The 10,839-nt window shown below is 38.4% G+C and overlaps 1 protein-coding gene across 1 annotated transcript; it reads left to right on the top strand.

Moving 5' to 3' along the window:
• The first annotated feature begins 7,823 nt into the window (after positions 1–7,823).
• Positions 7,824–10,315, top strand: LOC149649073 (uncharacterized). Its single transcript, XM_089849424.1, has 4 exons — positions 7,824–7,836; positions 7,900–8,151; positions 8,304–9,226; positions 9,425–10,315. The coding sequence occupies exons 1-4, from the start codon at positions 7,824–7,826 to the stop codon at positions 10,313–10,315; spliced, it is 2,079 nt and encodes a 692-aa protein (XP_089705550.1).
• The last annotated feature ends 524 nt before the right edge of the window (positions 10,316–10,839 follow it).

The following is a 10,839-nucleotide window of genomic DNA, read 5'->3' on the forward strand; positions in this document are numbered from 1 at the left end:
TGTACCCATACATATCACCTGTGCTTGCCTTTCTAAAAATTATATTAATACAATTGCATGTGTGGAAATTTGATTTACTAGATGTTTAAAGTTAAATGCATTGTGATAATATAAATTAACAAATAATTTCATATGTTAGAAATAGTATGTATTTCAACTACTTTGTTTGAATCAACTTCAATCACACGTAAAAATATCTTATTCTTTTCAACCTCATTGTCACGTGATTTAGGCATATTGAGTAACTGTTAAATTGAACTTCATGTCCACGTGTAATACACGGCGCAAATCACCACCAAACTTAGCGTGATATTGGCCACCAATTCTCCACGTGTATTAAACGCTTTAAATCCAAACCAAATAACCGTGATGAATTCAACCTATTCCCCACGTGTTTTACACGCCTTAAATCATCACCAAAATTAGCGTGATATTTTCAACCTATACTCCACGTGTTGTACACGCTTGAAATCTCCACCAAATTAACGTGATGTGTTCAACCGAAACTCCACGTGTTTTAAACGTCTAAATATACTCCACAATTAACGTGATAGTTTCAACCTATTCCCCACGTATTTTACACTCCTTAAATCAGCACCACAATTAACGTGACTCAAAATACACGTAATTTTCATGGTGAATTGCTACCTGGGCAGTCTATACTCTCAAAATAATTTGGGTGATCCTATGTAAAATATTTCCCCATTTAGTGTTTACCACTTTTCTGTAATTGTTTTTACAACACCTAAAAGAACTATATGTAAATAATCTGGCGCAAACCCATCAACTATGTTAAAGTAAGGTAAATTCATTAGAGGACAAATCCATTGACAAATTCACCTGTTTTAAACGCGAGTTTCATATCCCGTATAGTGACATGTTCATTTTAGGCCAGGACAGATAGGCCAAAAAAGGGCTTGACCTAGAACATTTGAACATAAAGATGAAAATTGGTACATGTGTTGTTTTTGACCCAACAAAAAATATACTAAAAGTCCCCTGCTGTAGAGCGCGAGCTTTTGCCGCCATCTTGGAAAATGGCCGCCGTGAATTACAGCTACAATGTATTCCACTTTCTTCTTCAAAAATTATGAAAATTGGTACACATTATGATTGGAACCACATGAACATCATGGCCAAATTTTACAGCTCTGTGTTCAATATTTTGGTCGCCATATTGGAAAATGGCCGCCGTGAATGCTTGGTACAGTATATTTCACCATGTTGTTGGAAAATTATGAAAATTGATAGGTATTATAACCAGAGCTGTGTGAATCTCATAGTAAAATATTGAAGCCATTAGTCAGATAGTTTGGCCGCCATGTTGGAATATGGCCGCCATCAATGCCATTTAGATACAGTAACTGGTTCAAAAATTATGAAAATTGGTAATTATTATGTTGAAGACCGTCTAAACATCATACTTGAATATTGAATATTGAAGACGTGCTACTGATAGTTTGGGCGCCATCTTCGAAAATGACTGCTCGAAGTGCCAAATATATTACCGATAGATAAATTTTTTCAATACTTTTTTATTGAGTAGATGATTTTCATGAACGTATAAAACGCCATAAAAATAACTATTTTCGAGTCTAAATTATCGACCCATCTTCAAAAATGGTCCCTGAAATATTACTATCCTAAAATCTGGAAAAAAGAAAAGGAAAGCCATATTACTCGGATTTTGGTTAGGAAAAACCGTTTTATATGGGGTATATACATTTTAATGTCGTTAAAGATTAGATTTAAGACACATTTTTAACATTTCGTTCATATTTCTCGTCATCCTGAAGATTTTTTATTACGGCTTATACCTTGACAATGACCACACATTGCCCAGCAAGCTAATCCAGATCGTCTGCATTCACAGTTCTTTATACAAGATGTTCTGCAGACTGCAGGTACAAATAATGAGTGTTATAAGTTCATATGATGCCGGAGGGAGAATGGTGTGAAAGGATCTTCGACTTTCGCGATCGCGAACCAATCCCCACTGTTCGGGATTAAATCGTTTCCTAGCTATTGTTGGACTTGAAGATACGCTCGGAAAAAATGTAGTTTTGCGGTGTCGGTTGTTGGCTTAAGCTTAGCGAGATCAAATGAGGACTTGACAGTATATGTGACAACGGTTCCATTATACGTGTAATATCTACATAGTTGAAGCGTGACGACTCAATTATCACCCTAAAAAAGCGAAAAGAAATCTCTCTTCGGCAGCAGCTATAGCTTCCCTAGATGCAATATGGTCATTAAAAAAGCGCAACAAATTTGTAAGATGTTGATTATTTGTCATTACTTTAAACCACGCCTTATCATAACCACACCCAGTTACAGCACGTAAATGAAAGAAATGTTCTCTTAACCTTTTTAACTCAAAGGACTTATCGTGGCGGAGGGGGCCCGAGTTCGATGTGACGGTTCGGGAGATCCTTGGGTTCGCCCTTGGTTCAGACCGTTCCTTGCCCCCATTCCGTGAAGGTTTTGCCCGTCCGCTTTTCCCTTGCCCCCGCTATTGGCAACCCTCTAGGGGTCGCGGATACACTATTTGTTCGGGCCGTATGGCACTGTTGTGCTTGGAGAGAACTCTCCCGTTCCCTCGAGTCTTCTGCTGCCTTAATCCTTCCCTGTCACCGACCACCTCCTGACTGGGCTCGCCGCTGACGGTGTCCAGCTTCTGTCACCCGCTCAAGTGGCGTTCGTCGGTCCCACTCAAGGTTCTTAAATTCGCATCCGCTTATATAGGTTGGCTTATAATGGGGGTAATTTTTCGGAGTTTTGGAACGGATGGTGGGGGGGCACGACACCTATATTTTCCCTAGGAGAGACGTCACTGAATGTCTTAAAAATAAAAAAAGATGTAGCGATTTTGCCCTCGATTTTTTTCCATTCCCCTCTCCTCGCCTCTCCCATACCGCTACCCGAGAGTCTCGAGTAGAGTACCCGTATGCTTCTTCGAGGCTCGGCCGCCGCTCGGGTTAATGTCCGTTGCATTTCAAATGTATTAAAATATGATTCACAGAGTTCAACCAAGGGCCATAGAGGCAAGATAATTATATTATTTAGTATTTAAATATTTAGTTTTCACATTGTCCATGTCACGTTAATTTTAGACTGACAACCAATGTAATCTAATTTCTAAAGCGTAGTTAACCAAGGCTTAATTCTTACAGGTTGATATTTTGTGTTTGATTGGGAATTTCCTAAGGCAAATAATGCCGGGTTTAAACTGCGCTGTTTAGCAAACCTCAGTTGAAGCAAATACATTTTTAAAACATCCATGGTTGTGTTTTATTTAATATAGTAAGGTATCAATACACTTTTAATATCTCAGTTGAAGCAAACACCCTTTTTAAGTCCTAAGTTCAATAGAGACAGACAAAGTCTTACATAATATGAGCCCGCCTTACACGTTTTCGAGCTAATCCTAGACATTCAGCTACGTCACTCACCCCATGCAGGCTCGAGTGCGACGAATTTCGGAAGAAAGCCCAAAGTTTGAGAGAGATAGTCCCCCCTTGGGTCCCACTGGCCGATCCCGTGTGTCATGACGGTGGTTCCGCAGGTTCAATTTGGAATATTATAGGGAGGGGCGCTGATAAGGCCCCCAGCTATGTTTAGCGCCTAATCAAGGGTTCTGACGTGCAACTATTATGAAAAATCTTCAGGATGACGATGAATATGTATGAAATGCTAGAGATTTGTCTAAAATCTAATCTCAATCAACATGTTGAGAAAAACAGCTTAGAATAACTTTTCTTTCTTTCAGAATTTAGGGCAATGATTTTCATGTGGCCATTTTTAAAGATGGCGTCGATAATTTCGACTTCGAGATATCCATTTTTTTGTTGTTTATTACGTTGATGAAAATCATCTATTCAAAAAAGGAATTTCTAAAAGATTTATATATTTGAAATATATTTAGCATTTCCAGCAGTCATTTTCGAAGATGGCGCCCAAACTATCAGTAGCACGTCTTCAATATTTAAGAATGATGCTTAGACGGTCTTCAACATAATTATTACCAATTTTCATAATTTTTGAATCATATATACTGTATCTATATGACATTGATGGCGGCCATTTTCCAACATGGCAGCCAAACTATCTGATTAATGGCTTCAATATTTTACTATGAGGTTCACATAGCTCTGATTGTAAGACCTATCAATTTTCAGAATTTTCCAACATTATGGTGAAATATACTGTACTTAGCATTAACGGCGGCCATTTTCCAATATGGCGAAGAAATTATTGAAAACAGAGCTGTAAAATTTGGCCATGATGTTCATGTGGTTCCAATCATAATGTGTACCAATTTTCATAATTTTTGAAGAAGAACGTGGTAAACATTGTAGCTGTAATTCTCGGTGGCCATTTTCCAAGATGGCGGCGAAAGCTCGCGCTCTACAGCAGGGGACTTTTAGTATATTTTTTGTTGGGTCAAAAACCACACATGAACCAATTTTCATCTTTATGTTCAAATGTTCTAGGTCAAACCCTAAAAGTCCTGGGCTATTACGTTTCACGCAGTTTTACGGTTGAGGTAGGGTAAGAATATTGGACTTATGGTTTCTTAGTTGGGGATGGATGTATCCGGTTCTGTCCCAAATTAGTTTGGTGGATTATTACTTAGCAGGGCTCTTGCCATTGTTTCAGCGCACAGTTTTTACTCGACCTAACTGAAACAGTTTTATCACTATTTAGTTTTCTTCAATATCTCTTTCGTTTGTATTTCTTGATATTGATTAATACGGCGAACGCGGTCCCATGAGGTGTAACAAAGAAAAACAGACAGACACTGTCAAAACAGAACCTCTGCGTGACATTCTCGCAGATGGGAAATGTTTTAGTGATTCTCTTGCTGTAGTCGTAGATGTTCTAAGAGACTTGTAAACGATTTTAATAATTCAAACTAAATAGGGTGATGCAAATATGCTTTTCGTAAATGCGCGGTACAATGTGTGAGATATGGATGTGATTATGTTGATGAAAATGCTTTTTCATTATATGGAAAACACAAGTTGGGAAAACCAAAATATTACCTCTCCGTGTCGAGAAGATTATATAACCTTAAGTATCCAATGAAAACGTCGACCTTTTTGCCCTCATCCTTTCCCGCACTTTGCCCTTCCGCATTTCTTCCTTACGCTCATCATTATCTTCCTCCATTTTACATACAAAAATCAAATACTCACAAAAAGAAGCGGCAAAAACCTGCTGGCTCTTTACAGCCACTTAATTTGACTTAATATCCAACTTTCAAACACAAATATTTACTGTTAGATAAATTGACAACCTACAAGCAAAGAAACATTCTCAAGAATGGCTCCCGCAAATTTAAAAGGTCTATTTTCAACTAGGTGGGCGTATCTGATTAGATTTAAAATATATATTTTTGACATTTTTGGTCTACACCTAGATGGTTTTCATTCAAACAAACAAGGAGCATAAACACAATAGTGGAAGCTTCAGTCTTATTTAAAACATGTAAAACAATTATCATCTCTGCAAATAGCTTACGCATGTCATTTTTATCAATGCCTAACCGTTTGGATTTTTCTAAAGCAATCTTATCACCAAAAAATATTTTTTGATACAAAATAAATGTTTTATATTCTTATAAAGAATAAAACAAGAGGATAAAAAAGGTCTGTCCTCTCGTAATGTTTTAAGCTTTTATCATGATGACTCCATACAACAGTAACAAGGAGTTTAAACCCATTAGTGGAAGCAGTATTTTTTTGGGAGGCTAGACGTTTCTTGTAACCCTAGCCGATCGCCGCGTATATCTTAGCCTTAACGATAACGATGGAGATAGAAGCCAGTATGTACAGACTGGTGTCCATGTGGGATGGACAAAAGACCAGATGATGGTGGTTTATAGAAGCCAGAAAATACAGACTGGTGTCCATGTGGGATGGACTAAAGACCAGATGGTGGTGTATAAAAGCCCGTAAGTACAGACTGTTGTCCGTGTGGGATGGACATAAGACTGGATGATGGCGGTGTTTAGAAGCCAGTAAGTACAGACTGGTGTCCGTGTGGAACTTTAACATCCCAGGTCTTGACAATGCTGAACTTTTTACTCTTAATCCATCAACGGTGTAAAGGAAACATAACGTTATTAGCCTTTTGAACCTTAGAAAAATTGGATTAACTCCCCTTGTATGTCCCGATAGGCTGAGTGTTGTCTACCCCCCCTCCGTCCCCTTTTTTACAACGCAAAAGTTGAAGAAATAATGGGTTACAAAAACGTGTTCAAAAATAATACAATGTTTTATTTCGTTCCATCTATATATTAAAACAAATAAAGCAAAATAATTATCGCCGATAAAGGAATTTTAAATTTTCACTTAATAATTCACCATGAACCTATTCAAATAGCCCTGAAACATAGTTCATAACCAATTACCATTAATTATTTTTCCTTGTGCACGGTTTCTGATAAAAACCGGGCAGTGTGGGCGCTGGCTGAGAGGGCCCTGGCTGAGACGGCCCTGGCTGAGTGCTAGCTTGCTGTTGTATAGCTAATGAACATATATCAATGAATAAAAATATTATTAGTTTCCCCATATTACACTAACCTATCGCTAAGAAAATGTATAATAAACAATGGTCGTTACCTCTTAACAGGGGACAGTTGGCAGCCTGATGGCCAAACTGCCTGCAAGCGTAGCAGACTCGTGTTCCACCACCTCGCCTTCCTCCTCCCCTCCCCCCTCGACGGCCACGCGTTCCTTCAACTTTAACCATTTTCGAATGATACAAAATATCCCTCGCATTCAGCTTTATCCGCTTTTATGGGTATGATGTTAAAAAACGAGCCCTTTCATGAACATTTTTAATAATAGATTCATTGTTGTATAGATTAGAGTATTTGTAGACCGAGTAGCGTCAATAGGCCAAAAATGCTGTCAAAGTTATATTTTTTTGAGAAAGGAAATGAGGATTATTGGTTATGGTTCCTCCAACTCAGATCCAGAACTCAATTCTCTACTGCATATTGTTTATTCCACTTGTACACTAATATGTACTCATTGGCTTCTATCCTGTCATCTGTTTACGGCTTTGTACGCATCTTGCGCGGGTGCGTCGTGAATATTAAATCATAAAACGAAAATTCCGAACTAGGTTCTAGGATCAAAATGACCATGGGAACGTGAATCCATTGTTGCACCACTTATCTCCAATAATCGGTTATATAGAACGTCGTACCCACAAAAAGCGCACAAAGCTAAAAACAGATGACCGGATAGAAGCCAAGAACTGTATGCATTAGACTTTATTAAAAACGACAAGTTCAGATCATTCTATAGTCTTTAATAACAGATTATTAAACAGTTTTTAATTTTAATTGAAATTATTCGTTGAGTTTCCGGTGGAAAAAACATCTTCATCATCTTCTTCTTCGTTTAACGAGTTTTATTAGGTGTGCTGTCCACACCAGCCTTTTCAGCTCCTTTACAAGGAGTGCTTGGGTGGTCAACGGAAGTTTCGTCGGTTGTTTCAGGTGACGACTCAGCGCCACCTGCAGCCGCATCAAACATTTCTTCGTTACTTGAAAATTAAGAAAGCAATAGAATATTAATTTTTAAACTTTGACAGTGTTTAAGGCGTATCTAAAAATGCGAACTTGAAATAATTATTTCCAACCTAACGGTTTGACAATAAATAATATTCAAACAAACATCAATCGCCACCAAAATTACTTACTTTTTGTTGAAAGAGCTTAATTCCAGTTCTTAATCGGGTTTTCGTTGAGTGCAGTCGCAACATTTTTCTTTCTCTCTGATTATCGTTATCTAACTTATCTTATCAATATGACGAAACGAGGTACCGGTCTCTTCGGAGTGTGTATTGCGTTAATGTTTATTTTACCGTTTTTTTGCCTCAAAGGCTCAGTTAATTCTCTTGCGTGTGAACGTGCTATTCCTGCGTTTCGCATTTCGGCTACGTCGCATTGTTTTGATGTCGTTACTTTCAATGGCCATCAATTTGTTAAGAGTAAACCTTTGACTATTAAGCCTCTATGCAGCCAGTGCAGTAAGTTAACTTTTGTCTCCATTATTCTGATTTTATCGGGCGATATTGAGGTGAATCCGGGACCTACTCTTAAGAGTCGTTGTAAAGTCTGCCTCAAGTCTTTTCGTAAGCCTCAGAAACGTTTTCGCTGCAGTGTGTTTATTCGAATGTTTTAAAAAAATCTCTTCATCTTGAGGACTCTGGCTTCGTGTGTTTAAATTGTGGTTTACCTAGTTTGAATGACTCTTTTTTCACTGAATTTACCTCTGGCGATAAAGATAACAGGTCTCTCAATATTAACGCTGACAGAAGTACAAAGAGATCAAGATCGCTGATCTCTTTTCATGTGGCGAATGTAAGCAGTTTAAAAAATAAATTTCTCGACTTATCAGTTTTTGTGGAACGGAACTTACCCGATGTTATTGGACTTACTGAGACATGGCTTAGTGCGGATATTTGTAGTACTGAGTTCTTTACTGAAGACTATGTAGTGTTTCGTAATGATCGTGAAACTAGGGGTGGTGGAGTTCTTTTGGCTATTTGCCAAAATCTCTCGCCTGTCGAGACTGTCATTGATAATGAACTATATAAGGCTGCCTCTGGCAAACGTCCTGAAGTCGTTTTTTCGTCCGCTAAATGCGACTCAAGATCAATTCTCTTTGGTTGCGTTTATGTCCCCCTTCCGGTTACCCAAGACTACATATTGAGTTTATGTTCTCTACTCAGTGAGCTAACAGATATTATTAACAGCCATGATATCTTTGTCTTGTTCGGTGACTTCAACATGGCATGCCTTGGTGTTAATAGACCTGACCCTGATAGTCTACCTTTGTTGGACTTTTATGAATGCGTATCCAATCTCGGTCTAACCCAAGTTGTCTCTGATAGCACTAGACTTGGCAATACTCTTGACTTGGTTTACATTAATGAACGTCGCTTCATTAAGGAAGTTAAAACAATCGATAATCTTCCTGGTTGCGATCATGATGCGGTGACTGGTCTAATCGCTTGTGAACGTGCAACGCCAAGAAGCTCAACCACGGAAGTTCTACAGTTGAGTCGCGCTGATGTGAAGGGCTTGAATGGCCTGATAGAGTATGCTCCGTTGCATTTAGCGTTTAGCGAGGACATTAATCAAGCATGGGACTTTTGGTTACAATTGTTTTGGTCTTGTTTTAAAGACAGTGTTCCTTCAAGGACGGTATACTCAAAGAGATTTCGGCAGCCATAAATTTCTTTTGATATTGTTCACCTTGCTAATGTCAAAAGAACTTTGTACAAATTTTTTAAGTCTAAGCCTACTGAGGCTAACAGAGCTAAATACAGACGGTCCTGTAATTTGATAAAAGCTAAAACTCGCTCTAAATTTAATGATTACGTGAATGACTTGTCCTCTAAGATTAAGGACAAACCGAATAAGTTTTGGAAGTTTGTCGCTCGCAAAACTAGAATACCTATACCGAACTTTATGAATATTGATAATACCCCTGTCACTGACGCTTCTTCGATTGCGTCAATGTTTAACTCTTTTTTTCAATCTTGCTTCAATAAGTCTGACTCAATCCCTCTTGATGTTGCTTCATTGCTTAATCCAGATCTCGTTTTTACTCCCGGTTCCGTTGCTGCTGCTATAGCACGCTTAAAGTCCAGTTCTTCGTCTGGGCCCGATGGGGTTTCTACTAAAATGATTAAACTGTGCGCTACGAGCATATCTAAACCCTTGTCAGAATTTTTTAACTACTCTTATAGATTAGGTAAACTACCAGATGCCTGGAAGATGGTCAATGTAGTACCCCTTTATAAAGGTGGTTCTTTGAGTCGTTCAGAGCTGGAATCTTATCGACCAATATCACTTTCTTCCGTCTTTTGTAAAGTAATGGAATCTATTATTTGTGAGAATCTCCTCGTGTTTTGCTCAAAAAATAATGTTCTTCCCGAGCGTCAGTTTGGTTTCCGTAAAGGATTTAGCTGTACAACTCAGCTTGTACAAGCTTTCCACTCTTGGGCTCTCACCCTTGACACCATTAATCCTCCTGACGTACACGTAATAATTTTTGATTGGAAGAAAGCCTTTGACTCTGTACCCCATGATCGTCTCGTCTCTAAGTTGCAGGCTCTAGGTATCGGTGGTAATTCCTTGCTCTGGGTCTCGGATTTTTTGAGGGAAGAGTGCAGAGGGTTGTCTATCAGGGTCAATCCTCGAGTTTTCTTCCTGTTACTTCTGGGGTACCTCAGGGATCTATTTTGGAACCACTACTTTTCAACTTATACGCTCATGATCTTCCGATGAGCATATCTGCACAAAGCACTCTCTGGCAATATGCAGATGATTCCTTTTTATCTCGTGCTATTAGGACACTGCAGGATTCCGAAACTCTTCAGAGTGACATTGACGCAATCTTTGAATGGGGTTTGCTTAATTTGCTTAATTTAAATATTAAAAAGTGTTCTTTCATAATTTTTACGAGGCGTCGCAATGTACAAAATTATGATTATAAGATTAATGATTTTTCTTTGCCTCGTGTTTTCAAGTGTAAATTGCTTGGTATAATATTCTCAAGTGACCTTAAGTGGTCTAACCATGTTATTTATATAACCGCTAAGGCCCGTCGCATAGCTGGTTTGATTCGTAGAACGTTTGGACGTTCGAAAGCGTCGCTTATATCTTTTAATGCTCTGGTTATTCCATTGCTACAATATGGTGTAGAGGTTTGGTCACCTTATTTAAAGAAAGATATAGATTCTATCGAGAGGGTTTTGCGTTATTTTACCTTGGTCAACCTTATATAAATTTTCCCATGAATCGCAATCGTG

Source organism: Phalangium opilio, unplaced genomic scaffold, assembly GCF_054372755.1.
Source record: "Phalangium opilio isolate 3A_F unplaced genomic scaffold, DU_Popi_V2 ptg000088l_1, whole genome shotgun sequence".
NCBI classification, from domain to species: domain Eukaryota; kingdom Metazoa; phylum Arthropoda; class Arachnida; order Opiliones; family Phalangiidae; genus Phalangium; species Phalangium opilio.